The 23259-nt window shown below is 38.9% G+C and overlaps 1 protein-coding gene across 1 annotated transcript in view; it reads left to right on the top strand.

Moving 5' to 3' along the window:
* Positions 1 to 23259, top strand: part of LOC132500758 (cytochrome P450 7B1) — a 194598-nt gene that overhangs the window by 164961 nt on the left and 6378 nt on the right. Inside the window, exons 3-5 of the mRNA XM_060116007.1 lie at positions 4934 to 5521; positions 5983 to 6189; positions 16296 to 16471. Of these exons, the coding sequence (XP_059971990.1) occupies positions 4934 to 5521; positions 5983 to 6189; positions 16296 to 16471 (971 nt within the window). The remainder of the gene's footprint in view (positions 1 to 4933; positions 5522 to 5982; positions 6190 to 16295; positions 16472 to 23259) is intronic.

The following is a 23259-nucleotide window of genomic DNA, read 5'->3' as shown; positions in this document are numbered from 1 at the left end:
TGTCCATCGACAGATGAATTGATAAAGAAGATGTGGCACATATATACAATGGAATATTACTCAGCCACAAAAAGAAATGAAATTGAGTTATTTGTAGTAAGGTGGATGGACCTAGAGTCTGTCATACAGAGTGAAGTAAGTCAGAAAGAGAAAAACAAATACCGTATGCTAACACATATGTATGGAATCTAAAAAAAGAAAAAAGTTCTGAAAAAGCTAGGGGCAGGACAGGAGTAAAGACGCAGATGTAGAGAATGGACTTGAGGACACGGGGAAGGGGAAGGGTAAGCTGGGACGAAGTGAGAGAGTGGCATGGACATATATACACTACCAAATGTAAAACAGATAGCTAGTGGGAAGCAGCCGCATAGCACAGGGAGATCAGCTCGGTGCTTTGTGACCACCTAGAGGGGTGGGATAGGGAGGGTGGGAGGGAGGGAGAAGCAAGAGGGAGGAGATATGGGGGTATATGTATATGTATAACTGATTCACTTTGTTATAAAGCAGAAACTAACACACCATTGTAAAGCAATTATACTCCAATAAAGATGTTAAAGAAGAAAAGAGAAAACAAACAATAAACCAGTTTCACTTTATCTTCATCTTAGATACTGAGAAGCTTGCTGAATTTCTAATGTCTAAATAATTTGGCCATGGCTATCTTTTCAAACTCCACAGTAGACAACCATAGTTGAATACGAACTGCTACTTCCCTTTAGCTTCTTCCTAGAGTTTGAATAAATTCCTGTCAAAAATTCTTATAATGTATGTGGTTCTAATGATCAGTTTGCAAAATAGCTCATTTGGAAAATGTGAAATGAGGAACAGTGTCTCCCACCTTTGTCCCATGATGTGATTTCAGTGAGTGTATGTTCTTGCGTGATGAGCAAATGATTGTCATCCCCAAAAGTCTCAAGGGACATGGATGTCATCTTAATAAAGAAATTAAAAGGTACATCTTTTCATGAGAAACCACGTACATTCGTGACCTGTCGCAGAAAATAGTTCTCTAATTGGTTTTGTGTGGTGGTGCAGCGGAATCGTTTTCCCTAGATGTCACCCCAGCGAAGCACCACTGTACATCATTGTCAACAGCTAGCGAAATCTCCCTGATAAGAGGGGGAGTATAATGTGGTCATTCTCATAAAATAAAAAGTTGGTTCATAGTCCACTCTTCCAATGAATATTTTCAGCTTGACATTTAAAAAACGTCTATTGAAGAGCCAGCTAAACATGGAGATCAAAAGGTTATAGTTATGGAAAATTTCTTTAAAGTTCCAATTTATCTCATATTTCTTGACTGGGCATTTCTATTTCAAATAGTCAAATAGTTGTTCTGAATTCTCTTGGATGTGTTTCTGTACAGCACCAAATATCTGAAATGAAAGCATCAAAATTCAGGTTATAATGATCCAGATGTCAAACTTCTTGTGTATAAGACATCAGAGTGAATGATGTATTTTTTTTTAACATTTAGTGACATACTTGGCATCATGTAGCTTCACCTTCCTAAAAGAAGTCATTTTGAAGGAAGTGAAAAGGCTGTTGAGTTAGTAAACGATCATTTGCAGGTTATTCACAAATGCTGGGGTTAATATCTTAAGGCCCAGCCAACTCCTAAAAAAGGAAGACAATGAAATTATTGGTAAAAAATACATTAAAAATTTTGACCCCATTTCAAATTTACTGCTCATAAGGATGGTTTTATATATGTATATTTTTTTGCAAAAGTGAGCCTCATTTTGACATTTATATTTTAGACAAATGCAAACTCTGAAATTCTTTAAATCAATATATCACATCAGCCGCTGATAGCTTTCTTCTCCCTTCTGAAAACACAGCAAAGGATATTGTTTCTACCTTGTGATCTTTGTGAACTAGGCAACTTGCTTGTTGACACTTGGCATTCATTTACATAAAACCACACTGGAACAAAAGTTATTTTTGTTCCAAGCATCCATGGCCTTTAGAATAACTTTTCAAATTTCCTTTGTTAAGAAATTTAAATTCATTTTATGAATGTATATGTGTTTTCCTAACTGTCTGATTAAAGATTACAAAGAAACTCTGGTTTTGCATCTCACGTTAGCAGATGGTGGACAGATGGTTTAAATTAATATTAATTTTGGAAAACTTAGCTTAAATTGTTTATACTGAAGATTAAAAGTTGGAAAGCCAGCTAGCATCTCCAGTGTTATTAGTACTTCCAAACCCACTGAAAAAGTAAAATCCAGAAAATCAAAAGGTCTTACTCAGCAATCCACATCTTATTCAGATAAGAGAGTTGGTAAAGCATAATGCCTTGATGTTGAAGAAAATCCAAATGAGAAGGAGAAAAAGAAAATACAGACCCCAGAGTGTAAAGAGTCTTGAAAAGAGTGAGAATTTTATCTACAAATTGCTTTAAACTAATCAGTAATGATTTTTTAAAAGAACCTGTATGCAAAAAACTTTATTAAAAAAATATTAAAATTGGTTGCTAACCAGACACAGTTTTCTACATTTAGCTTTTACTGTTTTTATTTGAAATTAACCTCATAGTTTCTTCCCATATCCTTACCCCCAAGGTGAGATAGAGAAAGATAGAGAGAGGGAATATATGTGTAGTTTTGATGAATTCTAGATAAAAACTGTAAAGTACATGAAGCCTCTACTTCAGTAGGCCAATAGCCAGTGGCTTCTGCTGCCATGGCTGAATACAGTTTTGCCTTTCCACTTAGATTTTGATGAATATAGAAAACTGGTAAGAAAAAAATTCAAAATATTCTCTAAAAATTATGTTTTACAGACTGAGCCTTTTATACATTTTCTGAATTTTACTGACTAATTTAAAATAACTCTGTAAAGATATTTATAAGCAAAATCCTTTTGTTTAGTGAAAGGAGAAAAGTATGAATCACCACCTGTGAAAATGCACAGCCTTGCCTAAAATTATATCTTTTGCAAAGTAAGAGAATTCACTCTTTTTTCAATTATTTGTCAGGCAGATGCTGGCAATTTTATTTAATTAAGCTGCCATGGTAAAGCAGGTGTCATAAAATATGCCCAAATCCAATTGATTCCTTTTTTTTCTTCTCCGGGGGGAAAAGAAAATCCAGTTTACTTTGTAGATACAGCTTTAGGGTCTGACCAGAATGAGTAGTCTCTTCTAGCTTTACCCTCATTCCTAGATTGGCCCACCTTATTAAATAAATTAAGGGGAAATAGAGTGAATACAATTCAAGCCATACGATTTATTTTTAGAAAAAGAATTATAGCACGTATATTCATGTACACTAAAAACTTAAACTCTGTTTTAAAATTGTACAACAAAAAACATTTATCCTGTTTCTAGGATTAGGTTGAAAATTATTCAAAACTTTATCCTAAATCTGGTACCAAATTGAATTTAATTTCTGTGATGCTGTTTGAGTTACCATAAATAACAAGCGAGAAGTTGTTCATCTAAGAAAGCTTCACACACACACATACACACACACACACAGGAATGATGAGGTGAAGAGCTAAGTATAGATGATTCGACAAACTTTCATGTCCAATTATTTACTGTTTTCTAGAAGACAAATAAGCATTAAAGTTGTAGGATCATCTAAATTTCATGTGTGTTCTTGGAAAGGGAAGACTTATTAATGCTAGCATTGAATACTACCTACATATTACCTCTAATTAGCAGGAGTCTTAAAGCAGCCCTCCAGTGAGAAGGAGTCAGCACTGTGTAAGGAAAAGAACAGTGTGTGGGGACTGTCTTCTTGTCTAGGCTCTGCCACTAAAAATGGCGGCATGATCTTGGCTCTTAACTTCTCACTTTCTTTAGCTGATAAATGCTGGAGAGGGTGCAACTAGGAATCTCCAAGATCCGTGCCAGTTTGGAGAGACAGACCACAGTATGACTCTGTTCCTCAATGTGCCTTCTTATAAGAATCACTTGAGGGACTTGTAGGTCCCACTTTCAAGCCTTCTGAATCAGAATCAGGAAGGAATCTGTATTTTTAACTAGTACCCTAAGTCTGGACTGATATATGAAAATGCCAAATGTCACGTCCTCAAAGAACCCTTGTTGGTAACTCCAGGCAGACTGAAGCATATTTCACTTCCTGTTGCCCTTACGTTGTGTTCCCACCTCTGCTGTATTACTGTCCATAACAATACAATGATTCCTTTACATCTTTATCTCAAAAGGAAAGATCCAACCAAGTATCTGGATGTCAATAAGTGTTGAATGAATGCATGAATGAATGGATGAAAGCATGATTGGATGGGTTCTAGTTTTGAAATCCTCTTGCGCTCACAAATCAATATGAGAGTTTGGACGTGTTACTAAATCTCCCTGAGCTACTATTTTCTCATCGATAAAATGAAAACCTTGGTATTTGTGATTTGTTGTTAGTATTGAATTAGACGTTCATTTGTGAGTACCTGCTTTGTACCACATCTTCAGTTATTTGAGTTAAAATTATTGTATCCAATCAAAGCTAAGATAATACCAAGTATGAAAAAGGTCTTTATGCAGTGTAAGTGATCAGTAAAGGAGTAGCATCTTACCAATTTGAGTTGCTTGTTTGTTTTCTGATTGTATTATTGGGCAAAAATATGAGAAGTGTTTAAGTAATGAATTTTGAGACTATTTAAAAAATAATTTAAATATCTTGGTAGTTCGTTAAAATAAAAATTTGAAGAATAAACTATCTTTTTGAAAGTCATTAAGAATTTCAGAATATTTAACTTCAAGCTTCTAGCGTTTTCCCACCATCTTCCATTTTAAAAGGAAATATGTAGTGGAATTTTGAGTCAAATAGATTTTTATTGTACTTTGAATCTTTTGAGATGTGAGTTATTAAGGTCTTTCTAATTTTGATTAAGATATTCTCAAATTTCAGATATCTTGTTTTGTTTTACTACCACATGAATTCATATTCTCATTTATTTCTTTTAGGAAATTACATAACATTTATCCTGGACCCTTTCCAGTACCAGTCAGTGGTAAAAAATCAAAAATTAAGCTTTCAAATGTTTACTAGTAAATTCTTAATGAGAGTATTTTCTATCAAAAAGATGATGACATATCATGACCTGAACGACAAGATTCATACTAGCTATCAACTTTTACGAGGGAAGCATTTGGACACACTGATGGAAAACGCAATGCAGTCTCTAAAACAAGTTTTTGGACCACAACTCTTAAAAACCACAAGTTGGGACACGGAATATTTGTTGACATTCTGCAGCTCAGTAATATTTGAGATGACGTTTACAACCATGCATGGAAATGTTCTCGCTGACAATAGGAAAACATTTATTACTGAGTTAAGAGATGATTTTTTTAAATTCGATGGCAAATTCACACATTTAGCATCAGGCATACCCATTGAGCTTCTAGGAAACATCAAGTCTATTCGAACGAAACTTATAAAACAATTGACAACAGAAAACTTAGCTAAGTTTCAAGGATGGTCAGAAGTTGTTCAAATGAGGCAAGATATCCTGGAGAAATACTATACGCCCAAGGACACTGAAATAGGAGGTAAGAAACTTCTGAATGATGGCTTGTCTAAAATAAAATAATTTACAGTAGACCTTTGAAATAAAAATACAAAATGGTGACCTTGAGAATTTTTATGCTCTTTCTAATTGGCTAATGATAAAATGTTTTACTCTGAAACAACCCTTTGTGATAATTGATTTTTTTTTTTTTTTTGCTGAGATGGTAATGCAAGATACTTAACGAGGATAATGAGAAAGAGTATAACTAAGCTGCATTTACTCCTCTTATCTCATCCTCCCTCCCCTCCCCCACCACACACACATTACATTTTAAACTATTCTCATTAAGCAGAAAATTAGACTTCAGAAGCCTATTGGTGCTCATTAGCATGCACTGATCCTTGGCTGGGTCTGTGTCCTAACATCTTTTAATTAGCACACTGCAAATCTAATCAGTGTAATAAACGCTATTAATCTTCCTTTTCACTTATTTTCTCCCAGCACATCATTTAGGCTTGCTCTGGGCCTCTGTGTCAAACACTGTTCCAACTATGTTCTGGACGATGTATTACCTTCTACGGCACCCAGAAGCTATGGCAGTGCTGCGTGACGAAATTGACCATTTGCTGCAGTCAACAGGTCAAAAGAAAGGGCCTGGATTTTCCATCCACCTCACCAGAGAACAATTGGACAGCCTGGTCTACCTTGGTAATTTATTTTTATCTGTTATGAAGAAAAGAAGGTACCTCTCTGCAAAGTCAGTTTATCACTCAAAGCTGTTTACCAAGAGGTGGAGGACACAGCTGCCTAATTGACATAATAACACCCATTTACATCAATTATAAATTATGTAGTTTATAGCTGTAGATAGTCTCATTGCATGTAAACATTAAGACCTAGGTAATTAACTATGTAAGGTATGCAAAAGGCTAAACCAAAGCTTTGCAATTATTTTTTTAAAAAAAGGTTTATGCCTATTAAGTCACTAGACTCTGAGCATCTGTTGGTGTGTTAATGCTTTCCAAACGATGCTGGGTTATCTTAACAAGAAAGGTATTCAGGATTGAAAAAGAAAGTATTTCAGACAGACAAGTTGTGTGCAAAACACACTTATTCCTCCCTAAAATGGTGTCTATATTTTCAGGCAGAGATTAAGATGTATTATACAGCTTGCAGTGTATGATTCGCAAAAATGTAGTAAGAGTGATTTCCACTGGAAGTTCATGATTTAAACACACTTGGGGAAGAAAAAAAAAAAGGAGGGAAGAAAGGGAGGGAGTGAGGGAGGGAAAAGAAAAAGACATAACTACAAATTACTTCATGTGAAATGTCAATATTTTGTAGAATAGTCACTGGTTCATGAGATATGCATGGTCACTATTTCAAATACGTTTGAGGTCAGAAGTGACTAATTTACTTTTCTTTTTCTACGTAGGCCTGTGTGCCTGTAACAGTGAGCTTTTGATAACAGCGGATTCGCCTTTTCCGGTTTTGATAAGACCACTCTCATTATGTGAATGAATTTTAATTCCCAAAGTTAAATTCCAATCCAACGAGTTATTCTCTGCTTTGTCTGTATTGACATTTCATCCTGTGGTTTCTTTTACTATACACTATTCCAGGGCCCTTTGGACAAATGTAGGAGCAAGTCTTTATATATCTCTGTTGCTTTCCTCGTTTGACAATGTAGGCAAGTATTTTAGCCCATGTTGGTCTCAATTTTTTCCCTTTTAAATATGCTCCAGGTTCTTTGATGGGAACTTCTGGGGGCAAAGGCCCTACAGGTCTTGATCAGTGTTGACCACCGGCTGACATTAAGAAGAATGGCCCCAAGTGTTCTGGAGATTGTTCCCACTGGTTAGGATAAGACCCATCAGAAGCAGTAGCAGGAAGCTTGCCTTGTAGTGACAGTTGGCTAGCTTCTTCAGTCACGCCGGTTTTAGCACACATTGTCAAAGTAATTTTATTTATTTATTTTATTGGAGTATAATTGCCTTACACTGTTGTGTTAGTTTCCGCTGTAGAACAAAGTGCGTTATCAAAGTAATTTTATATTTGCTTCGAGAAGGAAAATAATCCCAGCATTATTAAAATACAAATATTATTTTATTTTTCTTTTTAGAATGACTAGGGACCAAATGCACAAACTTTGCATAAAGTTCCGGGTAGTTGCTTTCACGTAGACACACAGTATTTTCTGGGTAGAAGATTTATGTTTCCTATGAATATCAAGGTTGCATTTCCCATTTCTTCAAGTCATTTCAATTGCATTTTATGAGTCAGATAATGTATACAGGGACGTAAAGCAAATAACTTTAAGGAATATGTGTTTGTGTTCAGAACACAGTTATAAACTCTTAAAATTTAGTTGAAATTCATCAACTCTCTTTTTACTCTTAACTTCTCACTATTGAAAGAAAAGACCATTTTAAAATTGTGGTATTAAAGCAGACAAGTTTACATTTATTCAAGCTAAAGAAATGGCAGGCTCCAGAGCCGTAATCGGGTCCATTTAAGTCCATCACTAGAGTAGAGATTTTCATCCAGGAGCCCTCAGACATTTACAGCTCACTTATCATCAACACATGACCATCACCAATCCCAAGTGCCTGGAGACCCACCTGAGTACAGGAAGCACCTTCAGCAATCTAGAAGGTAGACCCCGTTCATCACAACCTCGGGTACCAGCAGAGGCCAGTGGTGTACATTACGAGAATTGAATCTTCTAGATAATAGGGTCCACTTTTTGCTTTCTCCAGATAGACGGTTTGAAGCAGCGTCTATCAGACTGCATCTTCAATGCAGATTGAAGCAAAGTTTTATACGAATCAGACTCACAACAGATAACCTCTGCATCTAGTCCTAGCTCTATCGTGAGTATTTCTCTCTATCAGAAGGGTATGAGCTATATGAGGAAAGGCAAGATTTACAGAATTAAATGTTTACAGTGCACTGCATGGGATGAGTGTATGTGCCTCTCATCTCCTTAAAGAAAGTGGTCTATGTATTCTAAGTACAATTTCTTTAAAGAAAGATTTCTTGAATTTTTATTATTGTAAGAAAAACGGATGAAAGGAATGCTGCATTTTTTTTTAAACCAGGAAGGAGAATGTTGATATTGGTAGAGCAAACAAAGGGAAAGGAGTTTTTTTACAGAGATTTTGCATGTCATTGCGCATTGATAATAAAGCGAAGCTGGAAAGGAAAGTTAGAGTGCGGTAGAAACCAGTACGTTATTCCTAAACAAAAATGATTTCTCTTGTTTAGAGTGATCCTTGAAGACAGAGCCCGAGGGGGCATAGGCTTATCGTGATGTGATCATCGTGCACATATTATTGACAGTCGTGGCCCAATCCTATAGGCCTCGCATGTGTCAGATTTACTCTGACATCAGTATACACACAACATCAGCAAAACTTAAAACGTATAGCATCAAGTGGGCTTTTAAATATCAAGCCTGTTAACGCAATTCAAAGCAATAATCCGTTGCAAGAGGCTGTGATGGATTTATGCTTTTTTCCAGTGCTCTTGAGCATCTTTCTTTACAACTATTCTACCCCTTTTATATATATATATATATATATTTATTTATTTATTTTAAGTTTTTTGCGGTACGCAGGCCTCTCACTGTTGTGGCCCCTCCCGTTGCGGAGCACAGGCTCCGGACGCGCAGGCTCAGTGGCCATGGCTCAGGGCCCAGCCGCTCCGCGGCATGTGGGATCCTCCCAGACTGGGGCACGGACCCGTGTCCCCTGCATCGGCAGGCGGACTCTCAACCACTGCGCCACCAGGGAAGCCCCTACCCCTTTCTTTTAGATAAAGAAAAACACAACTATATTGTTTTATATATGGAACTTGTTATAAAGATTCTGTTTACCAGGTCCTCACTAAAATTGAATATCAGTGTTTAGTAAAGGTCTCTACAATTAAATATAAATTTAGAATAAGATAATATATACAATGGGGTTCAGATAACTGTTACTTGGGGCCTAAATTTCCATAGGAAAAGTTGCTGATAGAATGAAAGTTTGAGAAGCTCTAAAAGAAAAGTAAGAATGTTTTTGTTTTCCCGGAAAGAAGAACCTGGGGTAGAGGTAGGACTTAGAACTATAGGTTTCCAATACAGGAAAAAGAAAAGTAGAAAAGCTGATTCAGAGAGAATATAAGAAAAAAAGGTAATGTGAGAAGAGAAAGTTCTCAAAATTGAAGTTTTGATAAATGGATAGCAAATAATCTCATTGAGTACTACTTCTTACTTCAAGATGTACCTGAAAAATGTATTTAAGTAACTTAAAAAGTATGGGTTCAACAAATGTTGTCTATTGTTTTCACCAAAATGATGTTTAACCTCAGTGCCATCCCTATGATGTTTATGTTGTTTTCTTCATTTTCAATTATTTAGGAACCAAGTTGGTATTATCATTAGACATAGTCCCTGTTAAATATATTAATGACTTCAATATTTCAAAGCAATTTTATGGACTTATATGATCTTCTTTAAGATACTGGGGGACTGGGGGACCTATTATTTTGTCATTATTTTTACAGATGAGAAAATTCTCAGGGTGCTAAATAACTTGGCTAATAAGGTCATGGAGGTAAAGGCGAGAAGCAGGATTTTAACTTGGGTTTTCTGGCCACACTCACGCTTTTCCCCTCAAACCTATCTGATACCAGAATTTTTGGAGTCTTTTTTCATTGTCCACACAGAGAGGGGAGAGGAGTTCTTTGTATCTTGATTCATCAGAGCCAGCTGTGATATGCACATGATTAGATCAGAAAATGTGGGCTAGATGGTATAGTGCTAACTGTATTCTTAATTTCAGGATGAGACATTATGATAATATTCATAATTATTATTTTACTATGTATCAGGCTTTTAGTAGCTTATTTAATGATCATCAAGTACTAGCTCATATTATATATATATGTAAGCACAAGTGTAGCTTATCTAATCCTCAAGTATTATTATTCATTTAATTGTTAGGTAACAAGGTGCAGAAAGATTAGTTAACCAACCCAAATCATACAACTAGGTAGTGGCAGAGCCGGAAATTGATGCCGGCTCTACCTAACTTCAGCGCTAACCTATAAATGTTGTCAACTCAGGGGAAAATGCCCTAGAAATGTACCAGAGACCCTGCCCACTATATTTTACAAGGATATGCATCACGATTTCTCAAATGCAGTTGGGTTTGGGGGTGAGGTTGGGGCTAGAGGTTCACATCAGAATTTTGAGGGTTTTTTTAAATAAACTTTTTATTTAGAATAGTTTTACAGAAAAATTACAAAGAGAGTTCCAGTATATCCCCCCTCACACACACACACAGTTTGCCTTACTATTAACGTCTTAGTGTGATGTATTTGTCATAACTGTGGGTGTTATTTTGAAAAAGCTCATTCACTATTATAAAATAATTGTGTATTTGAAAAATTAAAAGTGTCTATAATTTAGACAGCAGTCGTAAAGTTTAACAAAATCCTCTCTTCCAGTGAGGATATACAGGAGGTAAAAATTCTACTTCATGTTAGAAATTTCTAACTGGAGGAGGAGAGAGAGGTATCTCCCACAAAGCGTACACCAGAAATCAGGTAGTGAGAGTTTTATATGTAACATAAGGAGACATTGGTTAAAAAGTGAAAAATACTAATTTGGCTGTTTGTCAAATTTTCAGCTCAGCACAAAACAAAGAGGGCTAGATAATGCAATGAATGGCAGCAACAGGAGTTGAAAGGATTGAAAGGGAAATTTAATAAGAATCCAAATTATGGTACTTAGGTCTAAAAATCAACCGCGTAAGAACAGAATGAGGGAATGTGTGGCCCAGCAGAAGAGGGTGGTTCTCAACCTCCGTTGCTCATTGGAATCATCTCAGGAGCTTTAAAAAGTACTCAAACCTGGTCCCACCCCCAGAGGTCATGATTTCACTGGTCTGGGGTGCAGGCTGATGGCGTTACAAGCTTCCAAGGCGACTCTAATGTGCAACCAAGGTTCAACACCACTAATTTAAAGGTTTTAGTTAATGCAGTGGTTCTGATGCTATTGGCCGGTTATGGAACATTTATTTTTTCTAAACCACCTCGGTGATTGTGATGAGCTGTCAGAGCTGATCACCTATAGGATATCAGAAAGCTTAACACAAGTCCATGGAGAGATATTACTTCAAACATCTGTTGCTTGTCTGCTTCCAACAAAATATTAATAGAAGTGTGGTATCTAGGGCGGAGAAAGTAGCTCCTCTCTACTTTTCCAACTGAAATAGCACACCCATCTCTGCCACATTTTAAGAGGCATATATTGACTAATTGAATTAAAGACTAAAGGCCATATCATCTCTGATGGACAATTAAAAATGACATGATAGTTGTCTTTAAATATTTTTAAAGGGCTGTTATGTGGAAGAGAGATTCTTTTTTTTTTTTTTTGCCTTTGTGTTTTCTAAAGGGTAGAAATTTAAGGGAGGAAAATTCAGCTCAGTACGAAAAATAACATGCTACCAAAATGGACTTTCTGAATGCCATCATTGGAGTTATCCAATCAAAAATTGAACAGTATCTTCACTAGGATCCTGGATAGCATTCCTGTGTATATGTACCTTCCGACTTAACACCTAGATTGTAGTGTCTGTGAAGGCCAAATCCATATTCTCTGTTCTGTTTTTTCCACCAGCAGCAGCGGCCCAGTGCCCTGAGCAGAGAAATTCCTTAATAGTACATTTATTGACTCTATGAATGTTGAATTTACATTTGTGTATTTTAGCAGTAAACCAAAAGCCGTGCCTGCAGCACAGAGTGAAAGTAGGCATTCGTACCAATTCAGATTTGTTTTTAACTTTACTTAAAATACACAATGGTTGAGCCAAAAAGTAGTTATTTGGCTTCAAATTGTCTGATGACAACAGTGCCTTATTTACCTTCTCACCTGTCCTGAAGGTGGTTTTGTAAAAACTCGCATACACATCTGGAGGCTCACTGTTTCCTCACCCTCACCCTTCGCACACTACCTCCAGAGCCCCCTTTCCCTTCCCTGTCCACCTTCCTTTTTCAGGACCATCGGCGTGTTCAGCCCCAGCCGACCGCAGCAGGGTCTGGCTGCTCATTTTGCCGCTATCCACTGATCACCATGGCTAATCAGATGGTGTGACAGTCTGCACCAGTCGTTAAGATGTGACCCAAATTAACAGTCTGGCCATGTCACACTATATTCATTCCACATATCCAGACATGGCCTAAGTGTGAGGCAGAAATTTGGATGTGCTTATTTGTGGTTGCATTGTAACATGCATTATTGATTGTCGTAAACGGCTTCAGCTCTTTAAATCTGCAAATGAGAATCATCTGTCAATTAGTACAGCCAGAACTGAGCTATGAGGGCAGAAGAGAAAGTCTGTATATTCCTTTTTCTACCAGCATTTCCTTTCCTTTGCCATATTCCTTCCCCGTCACATTATAAAGCATCTTAGCTCAACATACTCCCCAGCTTTTTGCTTAGAAGGGATACTTAATCGGAATATTTTTATATCCTGCAAAGAGAAACAAATCTCCCTAGCCAAGTGAAGAAGGCAGGGCAGGCTTTGAAGTGTAAGTTCATTGTGGGAATTCTGTAATCCAGTTCCCTGGTGATACTAGTCAGTAAAGTTCAGTTCTTAATAAAACACAGGCAGCCTTATCTTAATCACAATTGCAATTGTTGGCACCTTGCAGTGCCTGGTGTAAATTACCCCCCAAATATTTGCATTCTTGATAGCCATTTTTCTACAATGCGTTTAGTAAGTAGAGGGTCCTATTACCTGCTAAATGTAAGTATAAATTAACAACCCATTATGCACAAGTTTTATAAAACATTTACAGATAGAGATCATGTTTAATTAAAATTAACTTGCATATGAAAGCCAAGTGCACTAATGATCACAATGACCTTTTATTACCTGCAGTCCCTTGTTTTGGCTGGAATGATTGACAGCTTGCTGTTTGGCTACCATGTTGAATTTCAGCTGACAAGACTTTTCATTTTAACTCAATTTGCCCGCCTATCACAAGCTGGTGGCAGGCCAGACCCAAGTCACCCAGCTTTGCCTCAGCAGCTTGCTCTAGTTCTCATTAGTACGCATTTATTCAGTGGAAATTGGAAGACAAATGCTTGAAGGCATGTGAACTAAGTATAGCAAATTAGGTTTAAAGACTGAATATTTATAAGTGTATGGAAAGTTTTTTTTTTTTTTTTAATTCTAGAGCGAATTGAGAACTGAGTGCTAGCTTTGGTATAAAAGAAATGAAGATAGAAGGGGGGAAAGAAGATTCTAAGAATAACAATACTATCAGGTTTTTCTTTCCATTTTGGAAATATGTAAAATCTCTCTGACAACACCTTATCAAACCAACCTGGCCTCTCTTTCGTGGAGTGCTTGCACAATGAAGTTTAGCACCTCGAGTGTGAGAAGGGGGGAAAAATGCGGGTCATGTTCATCTGTTGCTTGGTTATCCCTTGGTATGTTTTCAATTGCCTTGTTTGTTCGGCAGTAGCACAGAAACAGATGTTGCTCCGCCATGCAGGGTAATTTACTGTGCAGCATGGAAGGCCTCCCAGGGCCCAGCTGGTCTGTCAGTGGCACTGGCTGGTGTCTGCTCAACTATGACAACTACAAGTAGAGGCTGCAATTTTTTTATTATTGTGCAGTTGTCATTCTTCTCAACGTATATATAGCCCTGCCTGCATCCTTCCCGGGGCTGGCGGCAAGGCTGTGGCTTTTGTGTCTGTACGTTGTAACGCAGAGCCACGGAAGCTCCCCTCTCCTCTGTGGATAATAATGCCCCTCACTAGTTTTGTCCTCCGATGATTCTCAGCATGATTGCTGCGATCCAGAGCCAACCTCGGCTCGCGCACATAACCGGTACTGGGAGGTGAAACAGATTTGTCATTTATGACCTGACCGCTAAGCCACACTCTGTGCTCCATTATTGTGATTAACTTCTGCATGAGATAGGCTTGCCCAATTGTCATTTGTGATACTGCAGTGGGCGCAAGCTGCCACCCTTTCCGCGAGCACGTCAGCCAATGGGATGTGGCCGTGTCATTCGGATGCCTGCCCTGTCACCGTGGTTACCCCACAATTATTTTGCTTTTGTATTTTTTCTGCCCACACCCGTCCTGGACCCGGTGGGTGCACAGCACTGCTGCATATGTCAGCTACCATTTCACACCACAAGCTAAAATGATGTGATGCTGCTGTTGATCCAACATGAGCCACAGCAGTACATGGGAAGCCGACCCTTGCTTTTCACCATAGAAATGTTGGTCGCTGGTGTCCTGCCAGCTGAAATCCGTCGTGTCAGGTGCCTTGTGGCTATCTGCAGTGGAGTCCATGTTCCAAAACCAAAGTTCTCTTCTGGCCCTGTCACCAACAAACCGATTTGACTCTGCCTGATTATAATAACGAAGGCAGTCCGAAAGAATATGCACAGCCTCACTGTACGTCAGATCGAATCACCACACTGGCCACACAGAGCTGACCACAGCCTCATTTCTTTAGACAAATGCATGCTTAGGGAAAAACCTCCTGGGAGAAGGTCCCCAGAGCTACTTGATAGCCCTATGCAAGCTGTGCATAGATTTCAATTTTGGGGAAATAGCATTTATTTTTATTTTTTGGCTGATGCAAGCCCTCACCGACCTGCCCGCCTCTATAATCTAATAATTGGTTATTCTACATTTCAGACCTTTGCTGAACACTAAGAAACTGGCCTTGTGTGTGTGTGTGTGTGTGTGTGAGAGAGAGAGAGAGAGACAGAGAGAGAGAGAGAGAGAGATTCTAAATTGCAAGCCATAAATACAACCGTTTGTTACCATGTGAAGGGGGAAAGAACGCTCAATTTGGAGCTCTTTTTCACATTGCTGATTAGAGAGAATCAAGCTTTTTATTCTAAGACCCATTCACGCTGGTGAAAACATAGTCAGTTTTGATTATGAAGGCAAAGATGCAGACCTAGACAGGAGCTACATGCTGATATGCATGCTATCAGAATGATTTATGCAAATTATGCATATTATTCCCAAAGGAATTCCTCCTCAAACTGCCAGGATAAATTGCCGGAAATTAGCCATAAAATCTGTCGTGCTAGGAGCAAAAGGTGAAGGCCACTGGGAAAGCAAGGACATTCAGCTTCTGGAATCTTCCAGGGTATGATGGTGGCTGTTATTTTCCCTGGATGCTGGGGGAAATACGGTTTTCTTCTGATTCCTATTAAAGTATTTTCCTTTTGAAATTTTTCCAGCAAATGCTGACTCACATTTTATTTACAACTAGCATAAAAGAAATTAAGTGTTAAGCTATCTCAGAAAGCACTACTACAATTACTTTACTATTAACTGCCTAAGTGGTTAGTAAACGCCGAAGCCTGGCTTTGAAGGCATCACTGTTCCGAAGGTTGGTGAAATAACCCACCAATGGTGTACTTTAACTGGGATACGGTTTTAATTTCCAGTGTGTATGTCCCAACACAGACTTCCTCTCTTGCAGATCATTCTTTCCTATGAAGTTCCTAATTAATGACTTTCTGCCCCAGTACAGCACTGATGTCTCCTGCCTGTGAAATGCCCCAAGCTTTGGGGGCTGGGCCACAGCGGTCTCATCCCTCCCCTCCTCACTCTCCCATTCAGAGCCCCCATTGGCTCCTTCCTGGTGCTCAATGGATTTGATTGGGAAAGGATCTCCCTGTCAATCACAGCTATTGTTTATGTGCTTTAATGGCAAATTGAGAGCACTTTTCAGGAGCGGTCACATTTTAATAAAATGTTGCTTGCTTGTTTCTTTCAGAAAGCACCATTCTTGAGGTCTTGCGGCTATGCTCCTTTTCTGGCATCTTTCGCGTCGTTCAAGAGGACTTGACACTACACTTAGAGAGCCAGGACTGCTGTCTGCGAAAGGGAGACTTTGTAGGCATCTTTCCTCCCGTCTTACATTATGACCCTGAAATCTTCGAAGCTCCAGAGGTAAATAAACATTAAGCCGGTATCGCTCCCTCTTAGATACTGCACGCACAGTCCTTTCCCTCGTGATCTTTCTCTTGCCATCTTGTTCCAGAAAGAATTTGAGAGAGCTTAATGACTCCTGTTTTTCCTTCCAATGGGAACATTTTCCTATTTACTGAAAGGTTTCCTTAAGGATCTCTCTTTCAGAGGTTTCACGATCTATAAAGAGAAATACGGCGATGAGACTAAACTCTAGTTCCCTCAAATGAAATGAACGTTGATACCTTGATGGACACTATTCACGTTAGGCCTAAATTAAGTTTTGCTTGGCAGAGAATTATTAAAAACCATGGAGGGCTAGCTATTGACAGGTGGCTTAGAGAATAACTAATGACTCTTCTGCTAAGTGTTTCCAGAGTGGGGTTGACTGTCCCAGAGTCAGATGCCGTCCTTGCCAGAGTTAAGCTCATCTACTTTTTCACCTCTTACTAAAGGTATGTGCCCCTCTTGATCAGTTAGGACGGCATTATGAACTTGAGATTGTAAAGCTGCTACTCACAGGTAAAGCTCTGAGGGTAATTGTGTCATCTCCTTGTATTTTTTTCTGAAGCTGGAGTTAATGAATATCAAAGACTGGAAATTAATCCACCTTGGCTCATCCCTTAATACCACTTCAGAGGTTCACCACCTGCATGCAAATCGAGCACAGTCATCTTCTGCCTGTGCTTCTCAGGAAGTCACGTTGTGGCTGCAGTGGTTTTTGTATAAAAAACACCGTTTTTCAAAGGGAAACTTCTGTGCTCTTTTTGAGCAGTTTAGAGTTGAACCACTTTTAAACCCAGTTTCTAAGATGTTTTTCAGCCAGGCTGGATTACAATCTTGTTGAATTTTGGAAATGAATAAGAAAAGGACAGACTTCACATACAATGAGATAATGAGCATTTATTTCATCAGCAAAGACAATTTTTTTTTTTTTTTTTTTTTCCCTGTACGTGGGCCTCTCACTGTTGTGGCCTCCCCCATTGCGGAGCACAGGCTCCGGACGCACAGGCCCAGCGGCCATGGCTCACGGACCCAGCCTCTCCGCGGCATGTGGGATCTTCCCAGACCGGGGCACGAACCCGTATCCCCTGCATCGGCAGGCGGACTCTCAACCACTGCGCCACCAGGGAAGCCCAGCAAAGACAATTTTTTAAGTGAGGGGAGAAGGTACATATGGTTTCTATGTATTTCAGAAGAGGCGTTATGTGAATAATGATAGCAAATCAGAAGTAGGGTATTGGTGAGTGAATGAACATTTTTGCAGACAGCAGGCTTCATCTCCACGTTTGTAAATATCAAAAAAAAAAAAAAAAGAAAGAAATTCCACACGTAACTAGGTGGTCAATAAGTAAAGCAAGTAAATAGCTAATATTTGGAAAATATTTTAAAATTTAAAAAATTTCATTTCTATCTACAATTTTCAATTTAATTTCTGCTTAGTATTTTTATTATGTGGTTATCCTGCTAGTTATCAGGTTTATTATTCACGTCACAATAGTAAAATCAACATTAAAGTTATCAAAAAATAATAAATGTTTACCAAATCACCACTATTGTTAAGGTCTTAGGGATCCTCCTATTCTCTATCCCCAACCCTGCCGCCATGATGGAAAAGCCCATGAGTTAGACTTTTAGGAATTTAAATATCAAAGCTAAACATTTGAAAGTGTGTCGATTTATACTTTTCCTGTGGCATGCTAAATAGCAATGCCCAAACTTTACATAATAAATAGTAGTCGGACGGGTTTGCCTCATACTAAATCAGTGGGAAGAACAAAATTGCAGTATTGTGAACTCTGATTTTGCATCATTAGGGCAGCTCTAGCTTGAGTTGATGAGCATTCTCTATTATTTACTAGACTTAACATTAGCCAACTATGCCTGACTAATGTTAAAACCAACTAGCTAATTTTTGCTATGGTATTGTTTCCTTGAAACTAGTTGTGGAATGCTGATAGTTATTGGCACAGAAAAAAAATGGTATAGTTCAGAACCAATTTTATATGATTTGGCAAGGCCTTATGTAATCATTCATTCTATAAACATTTACTGAGCACTTACCACTCTCAGGCTTATGGATTGATTCCTTCTGTTCTTAATAACTTAGGATGGCAATAAGTAGATGCTATAGATGCTCGTGTAACAGATGCCCATCCAAAAACAATCATGCACTAACAGTAAAAAAAGAGAAGAAAATTCTGGAAAATTCCATCCTTGGCCTTTGTCATGGACAGCACTGTCCCAGGAGCTCATCTGAAGTTCATACTCCTCACTGCCTGACTTTTGTACCCTACAGATCTTGAATGAGAAGACCAGCCCTTAGATATAGAAAATAGCCAATAGCTCTTAGGCTAAAATCATGAGGAAGACCAACTCCAGATATAAGTATAGTTATTCTCAGAGGATGTGGAACCTGAGGTGACTTAGTGGAACATTGGTTCCCTCCAACCCAATGAGGCATGGTTTCAGGATGTTCAAGCCCAAGAGACGCTAGAATATTACATTCTAGAAACAGGTTATATCTTCCTTCACCCAGCTCTCTATTGTTGAATGCCTCTCTTGTCCACCAAGAGACTGCAGGTGACGCCACAATAATCCCCCTTAATCACCTCTTCTTTGTCCCTGATTCCCACCTCATTCCTCAGAGAATCTGCCACTGCTCACTCTGTGGCCTGGGTGTACCTTTGTTATGGGGCACATCCCACGGTATTTTGCAATTACTTGTTTGCCTGTGCGTCTGTATAGTGTAAGTTCCAGGAGGGGAGAGACCTTGCCCTTACTTTCTCTGAATTCTCAGTGCCTGGCATGCAGGAGAGTACCCATAGAAGGAAATAAATAGGAGGTGCTGAGATGGATGAATGTTCTGAAAGTGAAAATATACTTCAGTTAAAATGTTAAATCACTACAGATACTGCACATTCAGATGTGTACTGGGCCTAATTAGATCCAATAGATGAGGTGGCTTGTGTGTAAATATAGCAATACTATCGGGAGTGGTAAGGACTCTGGTAAAAGGACAGCCCAGGAGGCATCTAAGGGAGACCATGTGGCTACTTTGGAGCCAACCCTCAGTCCTTAACAAGCATGTAGACCTGATGTGACCAAGTCATTTTTATATTTTTTTTTAAACTTCAGATTTCTGGGTGAAGCTTAGAATTTTTAAATGTTTGGAGAAATTAAGTTTAAAACACAATGTAGGCTAAACAAAAAATGTTTGGGAACCTAATTGGGCCTATAAGCTACCAACACGTAAACTGTGTTAAGAATTATTCTTTTTCTGAATATGAGTTCCTTAGCTGATTGTAACGTTAGCCAGTCAGGTGGCACGTGCTGATGTGGAAAACAAAATTGGCACGTGAAATTAAAACAATGAGAGAGAGCAAAAGGAAACACCTGTTCCCAATTCTCTTTTCTTCTTTCTGTGTCAGTCTAAATGCTACCCAAGAAAATCTAGATGATCTCTTAATTAACTAGGAATGGATACTTTTTAAAACTTTTATGAAGGCTTCTTCAAATTTGTCAATTGTCAGCCAGAATTCTAGCCACTGGCTCTCAAGTAATCAGTAAATGGTGATGATTACTTTTCTGCCAAAATGCAGCATCCAAAAATAGAGCTATGGAGAAGACCAGATCTATTGGTTGGTTTTTCTATGGAGGTGCTGAGGTATAAAGGGCTGGGCTATAGGGAAGAAACAGCCAACATTTAAGATGGTAACGCATTACCTTAACCATATAGCCTCCTAAAGTAAGGACACAGGGAAACAACAAAGTAATTACAAAGCCTGTGACGTCCCCCCAACCCCCCGCCAAAGCTCTGATGATGAAAAGCCTCATTTGACCTCATGCAAGTCTGCCCAACCTACTTCTCAGAGGTGTAAGGATTATGAAGTGATGAATTTGAAAGCCCTTGAAAAAATTCTAAATCACTATAAAAATTGTTGTATCAACATTCTTTTGATTATTTCCACTATTATTAGAATATACTAGTCATGACAAATGTGGAAATACTCTCAATAATTTTTTGTCTGTCTGTCTCTCAAACTGGAATAGAGATTGTGCCATTTAGTACATTTCAAGGATACAAACATAAACTGAGAAACCACTGAGCAACCAAACTTCAATGCTGCACATACAGGAAGTGCTAAAAAAAAAAAGCTGTTGAACTGAACTAAACATAAAATTTGGAGGACACAGATTAGGGTGGTACGCAGCGTTCCTCAGTCACTCATACCCCAAATTCTTCTCTATCCAGGAAATTGTATCGTCTACCCAATCTTTATTTCTAGTGCTAAATATTATACCATTTTCTATTTGTAAACATTTTATATTTGAATATTCATCTACTCTTCATGCTCTCCATCTTTATTTATTCATTCAATATCTCTGTTTTCTTCAAAAGTTTGAAGATTGCTTTTAAAATATACTTTATTGTCATGTATTTATTCATTAATTCAACAGACATATATGGAACCTCACTGTGCATAGCGCTCTGGTGGGGCTTTGAAAATATGGAGATAAATAAGACGGTGTGACACCTCCCATCTCCGGGGATTTCTTGGCTGTGCCATCTCCTGAGGGCTAGCTTCAACCCGGTGACAGCATAGCTGCGGCCTTGCAGGCATCATATTCACATATGACCAGGTCTAGAGGAGGAAGAGTGATGGACCATTTTGTTGTGTTTTTCTTTCTTCACAAGAAGGGAACTTCTCCCAGATGGCCCCATACACTCCTCCCCTGTAGCACTGAGAGACGGGTTCATACACCCTCTCCTAAATCAGTGAGAGGCCAAAGCAATGTCATTACCACAACTGGTGCCTTGAGAGATCTCATGCAGAAGAAAGATGTTGAGGAACAAGCACAACAGTCAGTAGAGGAGTGATGGGGAATTTCAGTGTCTCATGCTTTTCTCTTATGATTTCTCTATTCTTATCCATTGAATAATATTGCATTTAATTGACCCTTTTGAATCGTGAAGCACCCAGCTATTATGGTCACTGCAACATGACAAATCCTGTATTCAAGTTGTTCCAGACCAAAGATCAAAGCATCTTGAGCTTTCTAACTTTTTGTTCTATGTCACTGTGACCCCAGAATTTATGGGGTGAGACTATTACACCCCTTCTTTTTTTCTAAAACCAGACTATATTCTCAGCAGCTGCTACAAGCCCTTCCTAAAACTGGCTTCTGCTTGGGTTCTCCATGTCCTGGCAACGGAAAACAAACTGAGAAGAAATTTTGACTCAAAAAGCTAGTTATGCCCATTTGAGCTTAATGGTAGCCACAGAGCAAAAGAAGTTGGCCTTTTCCCTTCTTGTTTCATAATATAAACAACTAAATAGGAATTTCTATGATATTTATTGTGAGGAAATCGAATGGAAGGTGATGGAAAACTAGAGGAGTGACATTACTGGTTGACTAGATGTTTGGGGGAATTGAACATACACTAACTGAACATGGCGGGGCTGGGGGAGCACTTCAGCATCCTTTGTTGGTCCCTGTGACTTCTCAGCTGCATATTCACGTACACAAAGAAATATAGAGGGCCTCCCTGGTGGCGCAAGTGGTTGAGAGTCCGCCTGCCGATGCAGGGGATACGGGTTCGTGCCCCGGTCTGGGAGGATCCCATATGCCGCGGAGCGGCTGGGCCCGTGAGCCATGGCCGCTGAGCCTGCGCGTCCGGAGCCTGCGCGTCCGGAGCCTGTGCTCCGCAACGGGGGAGGCCACAACAGTGAGAGGCCCGCATACCGCAAAAAAAAAAAAAAAAGAAATATAGAAAAGCCATGACAGTTTCTGGTTTATTTATGATATCAGCACACTATGAAGTCATAACCCAGGCTAAGTTTTCCTTTTGCATGTTCTGGCTTAAACCATAGGACTGACCACAGTGAGAGCTTTTCAAAATAGAAAACCATTTCATGGCAAAGTTGACATCAACTGGTTTGGCCTAGGGAAGGAGCTCTTGGGAAGAGCGCTGGTCTCCTCAGATTGGTCAGTGAGAAGGAGGAAGCACCTGTACTGAACCCAGGCAAGCAGGCTTGGGCCCCAGGAATGGAAAAAGATGTACTGGGAGAGAGTACCGTATAGCCATCCTATCTCTAGTAACAAAGTGGATGTCCACAGAGAATGTCCTTATCCGTACTACAAGGATGGACAGACACTTTTAGGTTAGCACTGGTTAGAGCCTATTCAGATACATCCCAGAACTGTCTGTGGGAAAATATACTTGCACTCTGATGCAGATTAATTTTGCCATTATGATTTCATTGACTTGCAAGTTTAGGGGGCGGGGGTGGAATAGAAACCACACAGAATGTGTTTTCTAAGCTTGAATATTTATCAAAATCAGTATCCTAGGTAAATGGGGATAAAACCAATACTTTTAAAGGAAATGATTTTGCTGACATGAATACTGGCATTGAGTGAGAAAATGAGATCATCTGTGATGGATTCAGGATCTATTCGTGAACTGTAGGGTTTTCGCTATAACCTAAATGCTTTCAGTCTGACCTGCTTCTTTGCCTTTGGCTTCATAGTTCATAGCAAAGTTGTGTGCTGAGCAGGTCTAATGCTAATGAGCACCACGTACAAGAAAGACTTGGTCATTGTCATGCATGCCATGTGCGTTAATCTAATCAATGGTTTCATTCACCATGGGCTAAAATAAGGTCACTCAGTGTCCTCTCAGAAACTCACATGAGAGTAAATTAAGATGGAGGACCAGACACCCTCCATAAACCAGTCCCGTAGTTTTCTGGAACAAGTAATAT

This window comes from Mesoplodon densirostris, chromosome 13 (assembly GCF_025265405.1).
Source record: "Mesoplodon densirostris isolate mMesDen1 chromosome 13, mMesDen1 primary haplotype, whole genome shotgun sequence".
NCBI classification, from domain to species: domain Eukaryota; kingdom Metazoa; phylum Chordata; class Mammalia; order Artiodactyla; family Ziphiidae; genus Mesoplodon; species Mesoplodon densirostris.
Note: the sequence above shows the minus strand (reverse complement) of the source record. Positions and strands in the feature narration are given on the sequence as shown.